This window comes from Chanodichthys erythropterus, chromosome 1 (genome assembly GCF_024489055.1).
Source record: "Chanodichthys erythropterus isolate Z2021 chromosome 1, ASM2448905v1, whole genome shotgun sequence".
Classification (NCBI taxonomy): domain Eukaryota; kingdom Metazoa; phylum Chordata; class Actinopteri; order Cypriniformes; family Xenocyprididae; genus Chanodichthys; species Chanodichthys erythropterus.
The window spans coordinates 35,606,680-35,631,574 of NC_090221.1; the positions used below are offsets into that span (position 1 = coordinate 35,606,680).

The 24,895-nt window shown below is 35.4% G+C and overlaps 1 protein-coding gene across 1 annotated transcript; it reads right to left on the reverse strand.

Annotated features, from left to right (window-relative positions):
* Positions 1 to 794: 794 nt before the first annotated feature.
* On the reverse strand, positions 795 to 21,989 carry adad1 (adenosine deaminase domain containing 1 (testis-specific)). Its single transcript, XM_067383412.1, has 12 exons — positions 21,879 to 21,989; positions 21,620 to 21,777; positions 19,302 to 19,436; positions 19,045 to 19,212; positions 16,684 to 16,758; positions 16,380 to 16,505; positions 10,531 to 10,654; positions 9,612 to 9,782; positions 8,382 to 8,614; positions 5,823 to 6,057; positions 4,147 to 4,279; positions 795 to 1,063 (listed from the first exon to the last, which is right to left on the reverse strand). Exons 2-12 carry the CDS (start codon positions 21,768 to 21,770, stop codon positions 950 to 952), a joined length of 1,665 nt encoding a protein of 554 aa, XP_067239513.1. The 5' UTR covers positions 21,771 to 21,777; positions 21,879 to 21,989; the 3' UTR covers positions 795 to 949.
* Positions 21,990 to 24,895: the final 2,906 nt, after the last annotated feature.

Consider the following 24,895-nt stretch of genomic DNA (forward strand, 5'->3'; position numbering starts at 1 on the left):
TCACAAAATAGTGTTTTCCTCTGGGCAAACATTTAACCCAACCGCTTGGTTTGTCCATTTTTAACCCAGCATTTTTTTATTTTTTTTTTGAGTGTACGTTCCTAAACCATGGGTTAATATCCTTATTTGCATATTTCAGTGTCATGTGTCATTGATTGGATAAGCACAGCACATGACCCTGTTTACATAAAGGCTTTATATAAAATATTTTGTTTATCCTGAATGGACTTTTTGAACTATAAAAAGGTAAGAATTAAAAAGGTCTCTATACTCTAATTGGTGTTTTTTATACCTGCTTTTGACATTTTCCCCCTCAACCTATGAAACACTTTATACAACGCAGTGTTTCCGTAACTGTTCAAAACATGTGAATAGGAGGCACGTGATTGGCTGTCGGTTACTAAGCATCTAGTCGTAACATTTCAACACTGCATCATTTCAGATCCATATTTCCGTTTACAAACGTCAGAAATTTTCAGAACAATCAGTTTTCTAAATTGGTTTCATTTTGACCTGGTAAGGAAATTTTAAGCTTTGAAAGTTGTTTTCAGAATACAATGGGGGAAAAATATCACGGAAAAGTTGCTTCCTTCATAATATGTTTTCTTTAAAATACAGCACTCGCTGTTCAGTCAGTAAAGCAAATGAATGACCAAACAAATGTTTTTTTTTTTTTATTTTCATTTACCTTGGAAGCAAACAGAACATCCCCTTTTACACTATTATAGGTCTTGAACTGTACTTATATCTTTGCACTTTGGAAAATAAACTTCAAATCCAGTACGTTTCCCCAGTCCATAAACATGTATGTCTGTTGTCTGCAAGTGCCTCTTGTTTCATCGATATAAAACAAATTTGAACAAAACAAACATGCAAACCACACAGTAATTCAGCATGCAATTTAAACATATTTATACATGATATTGCAGTGGCATCTGTAGGTGGGCTCTCACATTGAGAAATGGTCGCTGATCGGCGGTTTCTCCACCCATTGGCCGTAGCCCTTTCTTTCCAGGTAAGACTTCAGCACACTCTTTGCTTCCTGGTACGGCTTTGCCATCATCTTGACGTTCAATAAAGAGCGAGATGGTCAATGTTAAACATCCAATACAAATCTGAAGTAAACAACTAGCAGCAGCAGCAGCCATTAAGAATTCTTCTTTTTAAAGCGGGACAACTAATAATACAAGTCTTGAAAAAAATCCCAGGTTGGTTTTCAGGGCATATATTTACAATATTTGGATGGGATTTACATGTTTAAAAAGTTGTTGTTGAGTGTTAGCTTATTACGTTTATGTTGAAATTTTATGAATTTAATTTATACATTTTTCATAATCTGCCTGTAAATGTTTGTATCCCACAGGATACGTTGCCAGTTTAGGGGTATAAATCAGCTGAAAACAGAATGCTTGTTTGGCAATGCCTTTTACAACATTATAGCCAGATTATTAAAACTTTTATTCTATCATAACTTAAAGCAAACATTCTTTGTAAAATTCTGTTGAACAATAAGAATAAGGCCTATTTATGAATATATATTAGCCTACTTTATCATAATTCATATGCAAATTTCTATGGTCTATAATTTATCAATATCGCCAAAACTTTGCTGAAAATCATTTTGTGTACTTTGTCATACACAATCTACTTCATGCCTTCTGTCCTCTGATTGGTAGTTCATAATTTTATCAAGTAATTGATTTGCATATATCTATCTATCTCAGTGTGAGAGGATAGAATATACAGTTTGTACAGTATAAATATCATTATGTCTACACCTATGAAGAGTCCCCACAAAGATAGCGATCCAGGTGTGTGTGTGTGTGTGTGTGTGTGTGTATGTGTGTGTGAAAAAAATACAAACTTGTGTATAAATATATGTGCATGTTTTTTTGTTGTGTTGTTGTTGTTGAGCACCATATTTATACACCATAGGCCTATATGAAATTTTTTTGCAAATCAATGATAATTGGGAGATGGACAAATACATGTTACCTAAAAGCCTGTTGTGTCATATTTGGCATTTACATTAACATGTAACAACGTAAAATGTAGTTTATTAGTACTGTAAATAGTAATTTTTAAAATTTAAAAAATGGTGTATGAATATGAATAATCAAATTGCTTCAGTACAGTAAATTTTTGTCTTACATTTACTTTATATGAACTATCAATCAGAGTACAGAAGGCATGAAGGTGATTGTATACGACAGGGTTTTCAGCGGTTTTCATGAAGTTTTGTTCATATTGATAATTTATTTGCCCTAGAATTTTGCGTATTAAATATGATAAATATATTAATAAATATGCATTATACTTATTGTTCAACAGAATTTTACGAAGAATGTTTGCTTTAGGTTATTCAAAAATAAATGTTTTAAAATTTGCATTGCCAAATAAGCATTATTTTTTCAATTAACGTATACTGCCAAAGGGGTGACATCTCCTGGAGATACAAATATTAAAATAAACAAATAAAAGTCTTTTTTTTTTTTTTAGAAATCATGTAAATGTATTATTTATGTCCTAATTAGATGGAAAATAGCAACACATTAATTTTTCTGATTTCTCTTTGCCCTTGTTAGGGCTAGTATGAAATTTATCTTTGTTGCATTAACTTAAATAAGTTTTTCGATATAAATGTATTCGGAAATATTGTTTATAACTTATTCATATATACTGTTTATCACTTATTGTTCATCAGAATATGTTACAAAGAATGTTTATCATAAGTTATTAGAGAATAAAATGTTTTGAAATTGTTTAAAATGTTGTAAAAGGCATTGCCATACAAGAATTCTGTTTTCAGTCAATTTATACCCCTAAACTGGCAACGTATCCTGTGGGATACAAACATTAAAATCAAAATTAAAAATCATATTTTGAAAAAAATGATCCAAGTTGTATTATTTGTGTCCCAATAAGATGGAAAATAGCAATAAATTAATTTTCGAATGTCTCTTTATGGTCTTGCCATTTTTAGGGTTAAAGCTGCAGTCCGCAACTTTTTTGGTGTTAAAAATTTACAAAAATGATATAATGAGAATATACAACATGTATCCATTTTCCAAAACGTGTTTTTGTCTTATGCTGAATCATTATGGTGCACTTATAATAAGTGTTTATATTCAGACTATTTCAGACCCGACTGGTAGGACCCGCCGCAGAGTATCACAGTAACTGCGTGACTCGCCAGACTTACATGGAGAAAAGTAGCTCCGGCTAGAATGTTCCTCTGCAAGACGCGTGCAGTTCTGTTCATTAACCGCTAGAGGGCCAAAAATCGCGGTCAGCAGCTTTCATAAAAATAATTATTATTATTATTGTCAATTTTTAGTCTAAATTGTGCAGCCCTACAAACAAGCACAGCAAAGCTGTTCCTTATTTATTAAGTAATGCGTATAATGATCCTAAATTTTAACTTGCAACAGTTTCTGAAATGATCCTATGAACGATTTATAAAGCATTCGAATGCACACAAAAATTCATAAATGCATCTCTTTATAATTCGCAGTTGACCTTAAATTCAAACGCAATGTGTACAAGCGCATCAACACCTACAGAATGCCCACAAATATCGCTTTATGGCTCCGAAGAAGTACAACTCTTATCATCACTGTCAAGGAAATCCAAATGCGCTCTATGAAAACTTATGTTGGCATAGCCCAGTTTCTGTAAAAAGTGTGGCATATATATAATATATAGGCATATAGGCATAATATAATATATAACATAGGCATATATTATCATTATTTTCAGAAAATCATTAATATAAATGACTTCATTTCAGTAATTCTTAAAAAGCAGTTTTGTTGCTCCTTAATGAGTATAATTGTAGTAATGCATTTTGCCTATTTATCATTACATTTTCCTAAATAATGTTTAAATAATTGAATTACTGGTATATGAGCACGAAAGTTTGTATGAATGCTCTTCAGTTGGTGTACGCATAAGAACATTTTGATGTTAGTTCTGCTTATATAAATCATGATTTGTTTCTCACAATTGTCATTGGATAAAAAGCTATGGTGTCTAAGACCAATTCAATGATTTTATATTGCGATTTTTATCAGAAAAATTGCAATTAGATTTCTTCCCCAAATCATGCAGCGATAGATGAAATGTAAATAAGAATAAGTGTAGTACCTTGGCCTCCCTGTATGTGACAGCGGTGAGCAGCTCCTCTCTCTGGGCCTCTTTAGCTACCAAATTAAATCGACTCAACATCGCTGCCTTGCAAAGACGGCTGGCCAAGGCTGGACTGCTCTTAAACGGAGAGCTGGAAAACACAGAATTTATGTTGAGGACATGCCAAGCTCAATAGCGCTATTGGGTGAGAATCTTTCTGATTCTGGGAGTCGAAATCTGATCACAACACGATTAGTTTAACCATTTAATTTATACCATTTTATTTACTTATTTAATTAAATAAAAAAAAGCAAAAATTAAGTAATAATGAGTGTATTACATCAAAGAGCGCTTTCAATATCAAAGTTTACTGTGCACTGACAGAATTTTCTCTTTTTCCAAGCATTACAGCCGTTTGGTTATTTTTGAAGACATTATAGATTGAATTCACACTAAATGCACAGTTCCGTTTTGACATTTCATATGTTTTGTCCTGTCTGTTCATTCCCTTAAAGGGACAGTTCACTCAAAAATGAAAATTGTTTCATGATTTACTCACCCTCATGTTGTTCCAAAGCCTTAAGTCCTTCTTCATCTTCAAAATACAAATTAAGATCTTTTTGATTAAACCTGAGAGGTTTCTGTCCCTCCAATGTTAGCTACACAAATACCACTTTGACGCTTCAAAAAGTTGATAGAGAAACTAATTCATATGAATCGAGCAGTTTAGTTCAAATTCTCTGAAGAGAGAGATCAGCAAACATAAACAGAAGCTCAATCGAACATGACTGACGCACGAGAACAAACCTCATTGGTTCTTGCAGAAGCTTAAACGTGCCGCGTAATACAAAAAATGACCCTCACTGGTTCTTGCACGTTTGCCATAATTGATGTGTGCATTGATGAATGTTTATATGTGAATAAAAGCCTAAATTCAAACTGTTCATCATATAAAGTGACCGAGTCTCTTTAGAAAATTTGGACTAAACCGCTCAATTCCTATGGATTAGTTTTATAATCTCTTTATCAACTTTTTGAAGCGTGAAATTGGTAGTTGCATAGCTGCCAATGGAGGGACAGAAAGCTCTCAGATTTCATCAAAAAGATCTTCATTTGTGTTCTGAAGATGAACGAAAGTCTTACAGGTTTGGAACGACATGAGGGTGAGTAATTAATGACAGCATTTTTATTTTTAATATGAACTATCCACGATGTGTTTTTAATTTAATTTAGCTTTTTTCAGAGCACACACATACAAAGTGTACATGAGCATTTCAAGTGGCCTTCTGTAATTGAGTTTTGTGAATCTAATAATGCATTCCAAATAGCATAAATAATGACTTCGATGAGTATTTGGAAGAGAAAACACTGAAATACCACTGAGACTGTGCATTGTAAGTTCTGCAACAGTGAGCAAAAGCCTGTGTTTTTTTTTTTTTTACAGCGCATAGAAAGCAAGGAAAAAAACTGTCATTTAGTTTAATAAATTCATACCATAAATTCAAGTTTCTTTTTGTGAAATGTTTTGCTTGAAAAGTATGTTATTTCTTACAGATAAAGGCCACATTGTGTGCTTGCACAAACGAGGAGCTCAAGCTCAACCAATTAAAATGGAGATGTCAAACTTTAACATAAAACATCTGGATGCGTTATTATAATATAAGTCACGAGAGGTATACATGGATGACTCTCACTCTTCGGTAGACTTCCCCTCCAGAGCATTGACCATCTCCACCATAAGGTCTCCGTGGCTCCAGTTAAGGCTGAGGGACTTCTGGGTAGGGTGTGCGTCCTGAGGCACGGCCGAGGACACCAGGCTGATGTGAGGCCGGTAGACACAGTAGTACAAGGGAAGTGCTGAGGTGATGCCATCCACACGCTGGTTCACTGCCATCTCTATACCACGAGTATCACTGCAGCTGCCATCACCTGAGGCAGGTACACCAGGTAAAAGAACGCATTAACAGCACCCGGACTAGTGGTGATATTTCTTTTAAGAGGACCGATTATGCTTTTTTATATTCATTTTTCTTTATTGTGTAATGTCACTGTTTGAGGATGAAAAAGCTCTGCAAAGTTCCACAGCAGAGAGTCACACCAAAGGGAGTTATTCTCTATATCAGTATGATATACAGTTCCTAAACTCCCTGAAAAGCCCCTATTGTAGTCTTGAGTTTTTTTCTGGGAATAATCACGTCACACAACATTCCATAACATACTGTAAACTGGCTGCTGTTAACAAAAGAAGCTTTAAAGGAGTAGTTCACTTTCAAATGAAAATTACACCAAGCTTTACTCACCCTCAAGTAATATGACTAATTTGACTTTCTTGTTTCTGACGAAGACAAACGTAGAAATTAGAGATGCACCAATTGCAATTTTCTTAGCCGATCAAGATTTTTTGTTCGTGTGATCTGCAGATACCGATTTTTGACGATTCCGATTTTCTTTCTAAGAACTATAATTGACAATATTTACAAACAAAAAAATCTACTTTTCTTCAACAAAGTTTTGTTTTCATAAAAAAAAAACAAGTAAAAAGTCAGTAATAAAATATAAAAAGCTCAAATAAATGCAATTGAATAAAGAGAGCTATGAAACTAAGTTTTTCATTGTTGCCTTAATTTCTGTAGTCTTTATTGTAAATATTAATACAGATCAATTCTTACCATTAAAGTTATAAAACATTCAGTCAAGAGCAGAAAGTGATTTTCTTTGTCTTTTGTTCTTTGATTAACACGACAGACAGCAGCAGGAATATTGGACTGCTGTCCCTTTAAGAGTTCATGAACGGTGTTTAACGGACCCAATATTGTTACACACAACATGGGTTCACTTTTTTAGCTATTTAACGATTCAAAACTGACTGTGTTTATCTGGATACTCGGCAAGATTGCCTGTGCCGCTGGTTTTGACATACTTTTGTATGCATTTGACAGTTTAAGCGCAGTAAGCCACTCATTTTGGTACTTGTGACTCTGTTTGATTTCTGTCTCTGTTTGAGGTCTGAGCGTGACCGCTCCACCTTATAGATCAGTGGTGCGCATGCTTTTGGTGTGAGTGTGAAACCTGCGGGAATGACTAAAATTATGTGCAATACAATCACTATTTTACCGGAGCAAATGAGACGAGTGAGAGAGAGGAGGCGCCCGCGGGGGTGTGTGTCACTTCACCGTGACAGAGAAGAGAGTGAGAACGTGCAGCTGATGTGATTGCCTGTGCCGCTGGTGACAAAACGGATTGGCTCGGAATCAGTAAGAAGTGAGACTGATCGATTAGTGCATCTCTAGTAGAAATATTAATAAATATTAATATAATAATATAATAATAAATACGTCCTACGCCTTCCCTATTCAATTTACGAAATTGACGCGACGAGTTCCGTTTTTCTCAGTAATTTGAATAAGGAAGGCGGTCTGGTGGAAGCTGGATATTTTACTTCAAAACTTGTTAAATATGTTTTTTTGTTTTTTTTTTGTTTTTTAAACAAACGCATCGCTTTGCTTAGAAGGCCTTTATTAACCCTCCGGAGCCGTGTGGAATATGTTTATGATGGATGGATGTGGATGGAGACACTTTCTTCAGCTCATACTCTTTGGTAACGCATACTGCCATTGTAAAGCTCAGATGCGCCAAGATATTTATTAATATTTCTACGATTGTCTTCGTCAGAAAGAAGAAGGTCATACAAATCCCGGATGGCTTGAGAGTAAGCAAGCTTGGGGTCATTTTTTATTTGAAAGTGAACTAATACTTTAAGGGCTCCCTGCGGTTCTATGCCAAAAAGCTTGATGGTTTTATGTTTGAAAATGAATTAAGAAAGCCAAAAACATTAGTACTGTAATTTTACAGCTATATTGTAAAATAAAATTATTGTTATTATATATTTAAATACTTAACATGCGATTAACTCAAAATGTAATTGCATCATTTACATAATATACGTCATGCAGTTAGATGATCTTAATCTTATAGTATTTTTCACAAATAAAGAAATTGTTTAAATAATTGAAAGAAAAAAAAAAAAAAAAAGGAAGTAAACACTGTAACCAATGTTGCCCTTAGAAATCTGGTAACTCTGTGATCACTGGGAATAATACTTTTTCAAATAAAGACTAGTACTAATTTTACATATTATACCAAGTGAATATGACAAACACAACATAGCAATCAAAGTTTGTTGATTATGTCACTGTCAAAATTAAAGTCCCACTTGCCTAGACTGTTCGTCATTGGGATTTACTCTAACTTACCAATGAAGATGCTGCTTACATAGACTGGCTCAATGAAGTGGCTCAGTAGTGCTCCCTGGAAGCCCAATACCTGCCACTGCATGATCTTATCGGTGGCGGACATACTGACCACATGCGAGCCCATCTGCTCGTACGAGCTGGAGAACTTGGAGAAGACCTTCCCTTCCACCACCACATGAAGACCAATCTGATTATTAACCTCCCATGCTGAGATGGACAGAGGATTGAGGCGGCTAGAAAACAAGGACGACAACTGATTTAGTTTACACCATTTGCAGTATGTAAACTTGATTATTTTTGTGAAATGTTTTGCATGAAAAGTATGTGTGCGCTATATTTCTTCAAGATACAGGCCATAATGTGTGCATGCACAAATGAGGAATAAAAAAAGCTTGAGCTTGAACAATTAAAAAGAAAATGTTAGATTTTAACCCTATAAAGACAACCTTTTAATATTTGATATGCCAATTTCTGAGGCCTGTAAATGATCAACACTGCTGAAAATCCTGTTGCACACAATCTACTACATGACTTTTGTCATCCAATTGATAATTTTTCAACAAGTAAAGGCCTTTTAGTATAACTGTAAAAACATGGTTCACATATCTTCTTGCTGTGAAATCTTTACTGTTTTTTTATAAAGCAAACATAAAATTAACTTTATTTTGTTAGTAATATGCAAAAAAAAAAAAAACATTTACTGGACTGAAGTCACTTAGGTTTTCTTGATTATCCATACATCATCTTTTTTAGAAAAATCATGTTCAAATGTGAGTATCAAATATGATCTTCAGGCTTTTGAGGAAGGTTTATTAGTTCATCTCTGAATCGTCACTGTATTTCACTGCATTATATTTTTTAAAACTACAGACCTTTAATAATAAAACTAAGCATTTTAATATATCTTACTAAAACATTATTGGCAGATATAAAGTGATGACTCATTCATATGCATTTTATGAAAGTAATCTGCTAAGTATTGTGATTTACATTACAAGCATCCAAATTTCATCTTACTTTTTATTAATATAATTATCAGCATCTGCAAATTGCATATTTTTGCTCCATTTGGGCCTCTGAATAAACTTGAGCTGTTGTTAATTCATATGTCAGGCTTTACAGGGTTAAAGAAGAGCAGGATACTAGCCTTCATCAGGTCTGACTTTCTTTGTTTATACAGTTTATAAAGTCCATGTAAATGCATGTGTGTGTGAGTGTGAGTGTCTGTACAGTTGAGAAGGTATCTGTGCTGCTCCTTTGGGCAGTTGGCTCAGGTACAGGTGTAGAGTGATGTGATTTTTGAGGCTGAGAAGCTTCGTGGTCTGGTCCTGCTGAAATACTGACTTCTCCTCCAGAGCGCTATTCTTACTGAAGAACAGCAACAGATTCCTGTACAGAAACCTAGGGCACATTCAAAAGACATTCAAAATTACACTCATCTGTACTTTAAATCAACGACAGAATAATTAATATCTTATGTTTGGCTATTTCAAGTTCGGTTGACCGACAGAAGTGTATCTTCTAGCACTGTCAATGGATTAACATTTTCAAATACCTTTGGTGAATTTATAGCAAAATTTTACAAAAAAAAAAAAAAAAAAGCAATTTTAATGTTGTTGTTTTTTTTTTTTAAGAATTACCATTATGCTCACCAAGACTGCATGTATTTGATCAAAAGTAAAAAGAGTAATGTTGTGAAATATTTTTTTCAATTTAAAATAACAGTTTTCTATGTGAATATACTGTAAAATGTAATTTATTCCTGTGATCAAAGCTGCATTTTCAGCATCATTACTCCAGTCTTCAGTGTCACATGATCCTTCAGAAATCATTCTAATATGCTGATTAATATCAATGCTGAAAACAGATATGCCGATTCATATGTGTGGAAAAATTTATGTTTTTTTTATTTTTAATGTGTCCTTGCTGAATACAAGTATTTAGGCCCTATCATCACTTTTTTTTGATCATTACACATACATTTTTGACAAACAAGCATTTGACTGGAAGAATAATAAACACAGAGCAAACCACAGCGACCAAATGCTTTTTGGACAGTGCCAGATTTTCTCTGAACTGGCCATCAAAGACATGAGCAACATGAACATCAATGTGATTATCACCCGCAACAGCTGAAAATCCTATTTACCTCATTAATGATCTCCGGGCAGTTACTACTGCATGTGAATCATGTAGAATTCGTCCTGTGGGTGCTGGACTGGCTTTGGTATTAGAACTGCCCGTTCCAAGAGCAACAACCTCACATCCTGTTGCTGCAGTCAGAACACAGGACAGTAAGGATTAGACTTATATAAACTAGCACAGACAAGAACTGTATATCAAGATCAGTCAGATGATACAATGCACAAACTCCATCCATAAAGTGGTGCTTGCATATTTTGTTGGGGCGATTATGCACCAGTCTTTATGGCCTATTATGCTTTTTTGTATGTTTAATTTTCTTTACCAAGATTTGCAAGTTCCAAAGTACCTCCAGCAGGAGTTATTTTCTATATCAGTGTCACTGTTTCTGAACTACCTGAAATGCATGCATTGTAGTCATGAATTTTCTTCCGGGAACGAACGCGTCACAGTATTCCTCATTTAAATAAATCCCACTGTAGGCATAAACAGAATAAAGGGGCGGGGCCTGGTTGAGTGAGTCTGTAGCATGTTGAAACTGGCGGCTATGGTAAGGGGCGAGACATTTCCCAAACAATGTCTCGCAATGTTCCGCTTGACCAATAACAAAACACTGGTCCAGCCAGCCAATCAGAGCACATTGAAGGAGGGGCTTCATAGAGACAGGAACTAAACCAGGGATGGGCAACTGGTGGCACATGGGCTGAATATGGCCTGAAATACCTTTAAATACAGCCCACTAGACTACATTATACCCTGATAATCAATTTTAAAACATACAGAGTAGTATGTGCACGCTAATGTGAACAAAAAGAAACAAAAAAAGGACAATGAAAATCTAGTTTTCCATTCAAGATGGGAAACAGAGGGAGCATCCATATGTTTGGTTTATATGGAAACAAAATCTGTAATGAAAGATTACAATTTAAATTGCTATTACACCACTGCACAGAAAGAGAAGTATGAAAGATACTGCGGCGAAGACCGAGTTGCTCTTATTTCTCAGAGTTAAAAGGTAAAATACATTGTCAACAAAACATTTTTGCCAAATGCAGAACCGAAATTTATGCACTAAATTATGTTTTTAATATATTCTTATATTTTTATTAATAGTAATGTGTGAATTTGAAGCAAAGCCAAGAACTCAGTGCCTTAAAAATTGTCAAAAAAAACACTTCAAAAAAGCCTGCATACTCTAAAAATGAAGGGGGGGTCCCCAATTGCACCGCTTTAATGAAAAAGTGACAAACATTTTCAGTCACGTCACCTTTCTCAATGATCTATGTAATCATGTGACCTCACATATTGGCTCCAGCACTGAGCATTGTTAACTAGGCATTGAGAAAGGTGACATGTGACTGAAACTTGACACTTTTTCATTAAAGCAGTGGTTTTTATCTTGCAACTGGTGGTTCCCCTTCATTGTTAGAGTGTGTGGGCTTTTTTTGAAGTGTTTCTCTAATATTGCTCGTCATCCCATTTGAATTAGCATAACTGCACAAGTTTTGTAATTAATAAAATCTTTAAAAACAAACTGCATTACTACACATTGATTTCCCTCAATAAAGAGGAAGTGTAAATGTCTAAGTGTGGATTAGCAATCTGGCCACTGGGCATAAAGGAGAAAAAATGCTGGCCACTGTAATTATCAAAGTTCCCCATCCCTAAACTAAAAAAGAGCTGACCGAACTGACAGACTGGGAAAAGAGGGGCTATAACAATGGTAAATGTGGGAAAATAATGTGCTTTTGAACATTCAAGGATAAAAACTATTCTAGTAGAGCCCAAAAACAAAATCAAGTATAAGGGCATAACAGGTCCACTCTAAAGCTTATTGAAAGTTATAAAGAGATTTTAAAAACTCATAAGCATAAAGTCATGCATTTTCTTGGTAATAGTGAAGAGTTATAAGCAACAATAAAAATCAACTTTAAAACTGAAAAATGTCAAATTTTCATGTGACGTCACACACTTATAGGAATTGCCTGCCAGTCATTTTTACCAGGCTTGTACCAAGTACTAATGTAGTAAACAATAGTGATTTTAAAAGTGCCCTAACCCTTTTTCACAAGATGTAATATAAGTCTAAGGTGTCCTCTGAATGCGTCTGTGACGTTTCAGCTCAAAATACCCCATCGATTTTTTATTATCCAATTTTTATTTTGGGGCATCATTAAAAATGCACAGATTCTGTGCGTGTCCCCTTTAATTGCTCGCGCTCCTTGCCCCAGAGCTTGCGACTCTATAATACATTGCATAAACAACGGTCACACAGCTAATATAACCCCCAAAAACCCCTTCTTTACAAAGTGTTCGTCATGCAGCATTTCAGATCATGTAAGTATGGTATTTATTTGGATGTTTACATTTGATTCTGAATGAGTTTGATAGTAGGCTATGTGTGGCTAACGGGGCTAATGCTACACTGTTGGAGAGATTTATAAAGAATTAAGATGCATTTATACATACTGCAAGTGTTTCATAATGAAAATAATGACATGACTCTGATCTCCGTGAATACAGTAAGAAACGATGGTAACTTTAACCACATTTAACAGTACATTAGCAACATGCTAACAAAACATTTAGAAAGACAGTTTACAAATATCACTAAAAATATCATGATATCATGTCAGTTATTATTGCTCCATCTGCCATTTTTCACTGTTGTCCTTGCTTGCTTACCTGCATAAAGTCTGTTGATTCAGCTGTGCTGATCCAGACATTAATACTGGCTTGTCTAATGCCTTGCGCTCCAAAAATATTCTCGTCGCTTTATAATATTAATATTGAACCACTGTACTCACATGAACTGATTTAAATATGTTTTTAGTACCTTTATGGATCTTGAGAGAAGAAGTGTATTTGCTCCCTATGGAGGCCTCTTAATTTGTGTTCCGAAGATGAACGAATGTCTTACGGGTGTGGAACGGCATGAGAGTAAGTAATAAATGACAGAATTTTCATTTTTGGGTGAACTAACCCTTTAACCATTATTAAGAAACGGTTAACCACTTAACATGTTGAATTCATATTCTAGGCTCATTTGTTCACCTGTATGCATCATGAATAATCTGTATACTGAATTTGGTCTTTTAATATGGTTTCAATACATTGAGGCACTTTGTGTTTTTCACGTTAAGCATTATAGAATGTCCTGTGTTTTTAATGATTAAAATATTTCAGGTGCTGTACTTTGTTCACATATTTTTGTTTTTCCTCTTTTGAGAACTGTGCTGCAGTTCTATGGATGTTTTGCCCTCTGGGTCTCCGCACCAGTCACTTGACTCATGACTGAAAACTATGAAGTAATTGCGAAGGCCTAACATATGAATTTTATTCATCCCATTCCCACCACTTTCAAGCAAACCCACCAAATGACAGATCAGGTCAATCTAACTGCCGTCTGAGACTGTCTCCCCAATTGCCTTCCTTTTACTGTAAATGATTCCAAAAACCCGCTTGTCAGCACCTATGACTTCTCGGCTTCCTTGACCATTTCACTTTGCTAATATCCTGTGGATGTTACCTATATCATTAAAAATCCTCCAACATTTCCTGTGTTTTCGTTTTTTAGTTTGCTTTCAAAATTATATCAAGCCGATGAAAATGATGAAAGGGCCAAAGGAAATCATTTGATTGCTTCCTCTTCCAGTCTATTTCCATATTTGGTGCACTATTGTTATCCAGCGGCTCGTTGGCTATACTAAAGAGATTAACTGTGGAAATTCCAATCTGCTTTCATTTTTAAGTGCCCCCATGATATTACAAATGCAACAAACAGGTGCCATTTGTTTTAAATATCACATACAACTACATTAATTCTAAAAACAAACAATAGACTGTCATAAAGCTATAATTAAATTTAATGTCAACAATTCCCATAACATTCTGCCGGAAGTACCATTTCCCAAAACCGTCTTTGAGAGGAAAGTGCTTTAATGTGAACGAGACAAGTTCATTCTTCACATGTTTGCTCTGGATGTACTCCTGTCTGCCCTAATGACCTTCCCATATCCTATGTTTTTATTTATCACCGTCTCTGAATTTCTTACAGGTTTCCCACACCAATTGACCAATGAAAATACATGGCTTTTTCATTTATTTGTGATTACTGGATAAGGATTACTGCGACAAGACTACTAAAGCAAAGATTTCCACTTGGATGTCATGTCCCAATCAATGGAATAAATTTAATTAAACAGTTATACTTAGTGTATGCATCTCCAAAGAAATCTGATTTGAATACACCCCAATGGAGTATTCAGATTTGTGGAGGAAGATTTGTTTACAATGAAGGTGAAGTTCCCCGTTAGTTAGTTTCAGAATCACCATCAAACAATAAAGTATCGACATAAAACCCATTTATGGTCATCTAGATTAATATAGTGACCTAAAGCAAAGTATATGCAAATATGTGTATTATTTTGCACCTTATGCAAAATAATGTCTGTTCCTAAAAGTGTTTGATCTTGCGATTGTTGTAGAGAGGATCCATGTCACATTTCCTCTCAAAAAAGAAAAAGAAAAAAGAAAAAAAAGAAACCAAAAAGAAATCAATCACTTTTTTCATTGCAACATGATTTAAAGGTGCCATAGAATGCTTTTTCACAAGATGTAATATAAGTCTAAGGTGTACCCTGAATGTGTCTGAAGTTTCAGCTCAAAATACCCCATAGAATTTTTTTTTTTTCATTTTTTTAACTGCCTATTTTGGGGCATCATTAACTATGCACCGATTCAGTGCACGTCCCCTTTAAATGCTCGCGCTCCCCGCCCCCAAGCTCACGACTCTATAATACATTGCATAAACAAAGGTAACACAGCTAATATAACCCTCAAAATGGATCTTCACAAAGTGTTCATCATGCAGCATTTCAGATCATGTAAGTATGGTATTTATTTGGATGTTTACATTTGATTCTGAATGAGTTTGATAATGCTCCATGGCTAACGTCTAATGCTACACTGTTGGAGAGATTTATAAAGAATGAAGTTGTGTATACAGACTGCAAGTGTTTAAAAATGAAAATAACGACACCCCGTCTCCGTGAATACAGTAATAAACTTTAACCACATTTAACAGTACATTAGCAACATGCTAAGGAAACATTAAGACAATTTACAAATATCACTAAAAATATCATGATATCATGGATCATGTCAGTTATTATTGCTCCATCTGCCATTTTTCACAACACCCTGCTTGCTTACCTGCATAACGTCTGATTATTCAGCTGTGCACAAATCCAGACATTAATACTGGCTGCCCTTATGTATTGCCTTGAACATAGGCTGGCATATGCAAATATTGGGGGGGGGTGTACATATTAATGATACCGACTGTTACGTAACAGTCGGTGTTATGTTGAGATTCGCCTGTTCTTTGGAGGTCTTTTAAACAAATGAGATTTATATAAGGAGGAGGAAACAATGGAGTTTGAGACTCACTGTATGTCATTTCCACGTACTGAACTCTTGTTATTCAACTATGCCAAGGTCAATTCAATTTTTAATTCTATGGCACCTTTAAGACAGTTACCCCAATTTATGTTACCAGAATTACATGTTTTACTTAAATAAAAAAAAATAATAATAAAAAAATAAATAAATATATACACATACACATATATATACATATACATACATATATACATATATATATATATATATATATATATATATATATTTTTTTTTTTTTTATTATATATTATCATATATATATATGAATGACGATGCAGATTTTGTGCTGGATAGAATATATGGCAACAAGGAACCATTTAAATGTCACATGACGTATCAATACAAATCCCACAATGAAAAACTGTGGTCTGACATCCTGTGTGTCTGACTTACGGGTGAGCATGACAAATGCAGCCACTGTTCCGCCACAGCCAGAGAATTCTGGGTAACTGTCCATTAGCTTGGTGAACATCTCCCGCACCACGCTGGGAACCTGGTCCTTTATGGGGTTCTTTCTTTCTGCGTTAAACCAACCGAAAATGAAATTATTAGTCACGTTCACAAATATTTCCAAATTCGATATGATTAGACGCTCTGGTGTCAAAGGTTGCTATGGCTAAAACATTTGAGAGTTGACTGTAGCTTTTATTAACTGGGTTATTAAACACATGCAGACTGACTTTAAGAATGAATTTACCAATCACAGCTCTTCCAGAATGGATTTCTGGGATTGTTGAGTCTTTTTCTCTTACTGGCAGAGGAGGAGGCCCCACTGAACAAAACACACAAACAAACAAAAGAAAACATGAATAGTGCATGCCCATACCATGAAGGTTTGCATTTACTAAAAAAAAAAAAAATGCAGTTTTTGGGATAGCATGGTCTTACTGGCTCAAGTCCGACCAGGCACAAATGGTGCGAGACATATAGTATGCACTCAAGACTTATGCACTCAGGTTTATTAACAGGGTCAGGAGTTTGTTGAAATCCCCAAACCTAACTATGAACCACAAGTAAAATATAAACTAAAGTTAAGTAATAATGCAATAGATAAGATTAAATTCCAGCATCACCCCGAAAAAAACAAACAAAAAAACAAAATGTTACACCCCCACCTCAAACAGGAAAGAGCTTCACCACGGTTTCAGTGAATGACTATGGGGTTGTTTCGATGGGAGGGAGCACAGCGAGGATGTTCTCTTTCTTCTGGGGAAACTTTCACATTGAATTTCGAAGTTTGCATATTTACATTAAAAATGGAAGGGCTGACTAAGTGCTTGCATCAGTTCTATGGAAAGTGTCAAACAGAAGGTCACACGATTTCTGCCTCTTATTTGCAAGAAGGCTTGCAAAGCAGACCATTAATGACAACAAACAGTGCCAGGAACAGTAAAGGGTTAAACCACATAGCTAAAGTCAGGTGTTTCACATTTTATCATTTTTTTACTTTATTTAATAAATATATAATATTTGCTTTCCTCATTTTTAGATAAACTATTCCTTTTTTCATGTTTTTGAAAGCAGTCTACTAGGCTGGATTTGTTTGATCAAAACTACAGTAAACTCAATACTATTGTGAACTGTTTTTAATGCATTTAAAATTTTTGTAATTTATTCCTGTGATGCAAAGCTGAGATTTCAGCATCATTACTCTAGTCTTCAGCGTCACATGATCCTTCAGAAATCATTCTAATGATTCAATCTAATCATTCTAATGAACTTATTTACTTAAATAACTTTATGTAAATAAATAAGTTAATGACTTAAGTCATTAAATGCAAATCTTCCACTCCAGTATGGTGCATATTCTGTGCGTCAGTTTAGGTGTCAATGAATTTTATTGTCACAAGAAATATGGAAAGTGGTCGGCACCAATGGCCTCATGGGCAGTGTGTCGACATGTAGCACCAATGCGCCTCAAGCGACCCGAGTTCGAGTCCTGGCTCGTGGTCCTTTCCCGATCCCGTCACCCTCTCTCTCCCACTTCGCTTCCTGTCTAATCACTGTGAATCACTGTATTATCATAATAAAGGCAAAACACCAAAAAATAAATCTAAAGGAAAAAAAAAAGAAATATGGAAAGTGATGTATGATATCAATATGCATCTCAATTAGGGATGCACAATATATCGGCCACCATATGGGTATTGGCCGATATACAGTCAAACCAAAATCTATTCAGACACCTTGAACATTTCATTTATTAACACAGTTTATTCACTAAAGTTTAAAAAATGGTAATAAAATATGACAAGATCTCAGAGTTAAACTGTGTCAGAAAAAAATTATCTTAATTATGTCAGATAACACTTACGAAAAACATGGTCAGGTCAAAGTGTATGAATAATTTTTGGTCCTAAATGATCAATTTTACTGGTAGTCCACTGTATGAAGAATTTTTGGGTATAATATATCACAGTTTACTTTATTTTGCCATCCTCACTTACAGAAATGAACTATAGTGTTCTGCACCCACAAGTAAAGTGTCTGGATAATTTTTGGTTTGACTGTATGTTCATTTTTAATGTTATCGTAATCAGTCCGATAAGAAAACTTGGCTGATAAATAATGAATTATTTCCTTCAGCTGAGACACTTCAGATTCGCAGTGTCTGCCATTATGGTTTTGAGTTGCTTGAAATATGATTTAAAATCACTTCAAAAAGGAAAATATAGTGCAATATTCAGCGCAAGTCTGTCATATAGGCTACATAATATTATAATGAGAACATTATATTTGTGTGTTTGGAACATGGCTTGTAATGGTGAGACTTTTGTTCTTTTAATCAGGCTCGCAAAAATTATAAAAAAAAAAAAAATGGATTAGATTTATCGGCCAATGTATCAGTTACCGGCTTTCAAATATAAATAATTATCGGTTATTGGTATCAGGCAAAATTTTCATGTCGGTGCATCCCTAAATCTGAATCAATCATTTTTGATTCTCACTGAATAATTTATAGTGATTTTCAATTAATAATTTACATTCATGCATTTGGCGGACGCTTTTGTGTTTTCTAGCTTTCAGTAAGTGGCCAAAATCATCATTAGATTATTACCGGAAACATCTGAAGGTATCCCATCATTCTCCAGACTTGCTATGAGCTCTTCAAGGGCCAGTTCAGCTGCTTTGGCCCTGGCTTCTTTCTTTGTGATGCCCATTCCGGTCTTATACTGGATTCCATCAATCACAGCACAGAACGCAAAGTAAAAGCCCGTAATTCCTGCTGCTCAAAAACAAAGAAAACAAATGTTGAATGCATCCATGAGCTGGACAATGCACTATGCAAAATCAGGAGGGATACTGGGAAATTACCAGTGGTAACTGTTTCTTTCAGATCCAGTTGAAACTGCAAAGTTTGAGAGAGCTGGTACAACGCCGACACCGGATGAGTCTCTCCTCTCTTATATCTGTCGATCAATTCACGGGGAGGGCTTTTCTGTTTGGAATCTGAAAAGGAGACAAAATTGGCAGCGGACAATGTTGATATTATGTGAATCAGTCTGTAAGTGACTGAAGCTGATGATAACAGTCACTAAAAACATTGATTTGACTGCAGTGATATTGAGCTGAATGATGACACTATTGACTTCTGTAGAGCTACTTTATGTTAGTTCAACTTAATTTCTTAATTGATGAATTTTGCTAAATGACAAATTATGCAGCATTGACACTATTATTGAACTGAATCAACATTGAACTGACCTGAGCGAATAATGACACTACTGTGTTTTTAAAGATGCTTTACAGAAGAATTTACACTGAACAAAATTATAAATGCAACACTTTTGTTTTTGCCCCCATTTTTTGAACTCAAAGACTTTTTCTATGTACACAAAAGGCCTATTGCTCTCAAATATTGTTCACAAATCTGTCTAAATCTGTGTTAGTGAGCACTTCTCCTTTGCCTAGATAATCCATCCACCTCACAGGTGTGGCATATCAAGATGCTGATTAGACAGCATGATTATTGCACAGGTGTGCCTTAGGCTGGCCACAATAAAAGGCAAATGTGCAGTTTTATTGATATGGGGGGGGACCAGTCAGTATCTGGTGCGACCACTGTTTGCCTCACGCAGTGCAACACATCTCCTTCACATAGAGTTGATCAGGTTGTTGATTGTGGCCTGTGGAACGCTGGTCCACTCCTCTTCAATGGCTATGTGAGCGAAGTTACTGGATATTGGCAGGAACTGGAACTCGCTGTCGTATACGCTGATCCAGAGCATCCCAAACATGCTAAATGGGTGACCTGTCCGGTGAGTATGCTGGCCATGCAAGAACTGGGATGTTTTCAGCTTCCAGGAATTGTGTACAGATCCTTGCAACATGGGCCTCAGGACCTCATCACGGTATCTCTGTGCATTCAAAATGCCATCAATAAAATGCACTTGTGTTCATAACATACGCCGGCCCATACCATAAACCCACTGCCACCATGGGCCACTCGATCACAACGTTGACATCAGCAAACCGCTCACCCACACGATGCCATACACGCTGTCTGCCATCTGCCCTGTACAGTGAAAACCGGGATTCATCCTCTCCAAAGTGCCAGACGCAATCGAATGTGAGCATTTGCCCACTCAAGTCAGTTACGACTATGAACTGCAGAATTCTCTGAAACACCTTTGGAGACGGCTTATGGTAGAGAAATGACCATTCAAGGTGCCATAGAACGCATTTTCAAAAGATGTAATATAAGTCTAAGGTGTCCCCTGAATGTGTCTGTGAAATTTCAGCTCAAAATACCCCATCGATTTTTTTTTTTTTATTCATTTTTTTAACTGCCTATTTTGGGGCATCATTAAATATGCGCAGATTCAGGCTACAGCCCCTTTAAATCCCGTGCTCCCCACCCCCGGAGCTCGCGCTTGCCTTAAAGTTCACACAGCTAATATAACCCTCAAAATGGATCTTTACAAAGTGTTCGTCATGCAGCATGTCAATTGCATAAGTATGTTATTTATTTGGATATTTACATTTGATTCTGAATGAGTTTGATAGTGCTTATTGCTCCAGTTATTATTGCTCCATCTGCCATTTTTCGCTGTTGTCCTTGCTTGCTTACCTAGTCTGATGATTCAGCTGTGCACAGATCCAGACGTTAATACACTTTTACGCCTGCATTTTTTTGCGTCGATGTGCACACTCACACTGGCGCCCTTTGTTCAGTCACGAGGCATTAAACGTCGGCGATAATCATGCGCGATATTCATCTCGGCGTGTACAGGCCTTAAGGTACACCTGTGCAATAATCATGCTGTCTAATCAGCATCTTGATATGCCACACCTGTGAGGTGGATGGATTATCTCGGCAAAGGAGAAGTGCTCACTAACACAGAATTATAAATAAAGATGACTTCATTTGACTATTTGTGCTCAAATTTCCAAAGAAAATATATTTGTCTTTGTAATATTGCCTTTCATTATCACTTGAGGTCACTAATTCCTCTGACCTCTCACTCTTACTGAGAAATACAATTTTACATAAGTAAAATAGAATGCAAATACCATTTCATGTAGATTTTAAAACACAAACAAGAAGTATTTTTTCAATGGAAATGTATTTGCAATGGTGAGTCTGTCCAGAAGTACAAAAGAATAAATGAAAGAAGGAATAAACGCTTAACTGATTTTGGTTGTGGCACTTAAAGGTTGTCCAGGAAGATATTTGTCGTTGTTGTTGATGTCATTGAAAGGTGAAGGAGATGAGATGTTTGTCAAGCAGCTGTGGGGCATGCTGGACCCTCTCGAGGATGCACCTCTCATCATCATCTTCATCTAACAGCTTTAGGGAAAGAAATACACAAAGAGAGATAATAAAGTTAGATATTAGTCGGTAGAAAGAAAGACAAATAACTAACATGCAGTGTTTACAGGAAAACTCACATCAGAAATTATGTTTTTGGTGTTTTATCAAGCAGTTCTGTAATTCCTAATGGCTTTATGGCTGGTTTTGATAAACTGATTATTATTATGATGATGATTGATGATGATGATTGCGGTTGACTTGGCCCTTCACATAACGTTACATTATTTAACAACGTTTAAATTCGTGTATTAGTTTGCAAACTCGTAGTAAACACATTCAAACTAAAATCATATAAACACAGTAGTTAAATCTGACAGGTTAGGGTAAAATAAAGCGGAGTTTTGTTAAAAAATTTAAAAAAAAAAATAAAACGTCGGTTAGACGCTAGTAACGCTGCTAGCGCGCTAATTAAGCTAAACTAAACAATAAATACAAACTTATATTGTTCGTGGTGTATTATAACTGATCGATGAAGCAGCATTTTATCGTTTTATCTTCAAACAAACACAATTACACACTAATTAACATGCACATACGCGCTTACCCTGGCCTGAACGATCACTCAACACAACTGAATCTGATCAACTGAATCAATCACCGACAGATACAAAAAGAAAGGCCATTTCCGCCACATTATTAAGAGTCAAAAGTTGAAATTATAACTTTAAAAGTCATGATTACGAGGTGAAAAGTCGAAATTATTACTTTAAAAGTCATAAATAATATCGAAATTATGACATACTAAATCAAAATGATGACAAGGGCCTGGTTTCACAGACAGGTTTAGTTCAATTAGGACATTTAAGTAGCTTTTTAAAATGTACCTTAAAAAAATATTATTGGTGTGCATCTTGAGACAAAACAATGGCTCTGGCAAGCATATTTTAAGATCTGTCAGTACAAGTTGCTTGTACTCAAACATACATTTCAGGTTGGGACTAGCCTAAAGGATTAGTTCACTTTCAAAATAAAATTTCATGATAATTTACTCACCCTCATGTCATCCAAGACGTTTATATGTCTTTCTTTCTTCAGTCGAAAGGAAGTTAAGGTTTTTGATGAAAACATTCTGTATATTTCTCCATATAGTGGACTTCAATGGACTACAAACGGTTGAAGGTCAAAAACTGTGACCTGTGGAGGGCAGTAATACACTTAGCATTGTCTACACTGCTGGAATTCAAATAGAGAAGAAGAAAAAGAGAGCAGGGCTGCGTTCCAGTTGGTTTTTAAATGCCCTTCCCTCGCTAACTTCACTCGGTCTTGTTGACTCAGATGTACGTCATTGCTTACGTTGCACGAGTGCCCACTTCTGGCGGAACCTTTGTATGGGCTGAACTGGAACGTCCTAAGCCCTTGATCACTTGGAATCCGCAATGGAGCTGATTTATTATTTATTTTTTCCCTTACAAAATTGTTTAATACAGCATCCTATATGTATATATGTGTGTTTTTCAATGTTTAAAACATAATTAAGTTGTTTGTGGTGGGGTAAATTAAACGCGATATGCGGTGACGTCACAATCGTGTTGCATTGTGGGTTATGGAGCTGCCTGAAGTGCACATATGAAGTAGACTCGCTCCCTCGATTTTGGGTCTTTCCATATAAACTTCCCTCGTCCACTTCACGAAGTGGAACGCACTTCAAAATGGCGGCAGGGATTCCCCCGAGGGGAAGTGTTTAGGGAAGTTCGCGAGTGTGTGTCTAAAACCGAACTGGAACGCAGCCCTAGTTCAAGGCGAGCGTTTATGATTAAAAGTATATCTTTATTTATTTTTTTTTTTTTTTTTTTTGATGACCGATCATTTCATTAGATAAGACCCTTATTCCTCGTCTGGTATCGTTTGAAGCTCTTTGAAGCTGCAATGAAACTGTAATTTTGACTTTCAACCGTTTGGAGTCCATTGAAGTCCACTATAAGAAAATAATCCTGGAATGTTTTCATCAAAAACCTTAATTTCTTTTCGACTGAAGAAAGGAAGACATGAACATCTTGGATGACATGAGGGTGAGTAAATTATCAGGAAATTTTAATTTGAAAGTGAACTAATCCTTTAAGTCCTGTCTGTGGAACCAGGGAAATAAATCAAAATTATAACTTCAAAAGTAAAAATTATGAGATAAAAGTGAAATGTGAAATGTAAATTTATGACAAGTTGGAAAAAATGACTTTTTATTTCATAATTTTGACTAATTATTACTCTTTGTCATCATTTTAACTTTTTATCTCATAATTCTATGTCATAATTTCATCTTTTTATGTAACAATTATTACGTTTTAAGTCACAATTTCAACATTGTTTCTCATAATTATAACTTAGTATGTTATAGTTTCAGCTTTTATGTCATAATTATGACATTTGTCATAATTTTGACTTTCTATTTCATAATTTAAACTTTTTAAGTCATAATGTTATCTTTGCATCTCATAATTATGACTTAGTATGTAATAATTTTGGCTTTTTATGCCATAATTATAACTTTTTGTCATAAATCTGACTTTCTATGTCATAATTTCAGCTTGTTAAGTCATAATGTCGACTTTGCATCATATAATTATAACTTAGTATTTTATAATTTTGACTTTTTATACTTTTTATATCAGAGCATGTTTCTCTCTCTCTCTTTCTCTCTCTCTCTCTCCTAAAGTATGTTGCGGAAACGAGCTTCCATAGTGCACAGGCTTCTATCTACATCTGGAAGAGATTTCTACATACACACACACACAAATATGTATATTTTCTTGTAAAAGCTCAACCACAAAATCATTTTTTCCCTCTTTTTTTCCATTAGTGACAGCCCAATACAATGACCTGTGAGTAAAAGTGAAAGTGATGGATTGTGAAGGTCACCAGGAAGTAACATCAAAACCGGTTGTGCGTTTAGGGACAACAAAGGGGTTTTTAAACAGTTACTCATGAAAACAGAGTTTTCCAAAGATGTGTATGACTCAACACTCTGTGTGTGTGTGCAACCGGAAAGCGCTATAGACCTTTTTTTGTCATGTTCTAAAAATAGAAGACCTTTATTAACCACAAAAACGCAATGTTGACATCAAAAGAAGAGGGGAGAAACATTGCGGGAGCCACATGC

Bases quoted from the DNA above. Each gene is read 5' to 3' on its own strand.
- adad1 (XM_067383412.1), bottom strand. From the start codon at position 21,770: ATGAAGATGATGATGAGAGGTGCATCCTCGAGAGGGTCCAGCATGCCC. The intron at 9,783-10,530 runs GTAAATAGGATT...AATGTGCCCTAG, and splicing joins GCCCGGAGATCATTAATGAG to GTTTCTGTACAGGAATCTGT. The intron at 1,064-4,146 runs GTACTACACTTA...TTGAACGTCAAG, and splicing joins TCACATACAGGGAGGCCAAG to ATGATGGCAAAGCCGTACCA.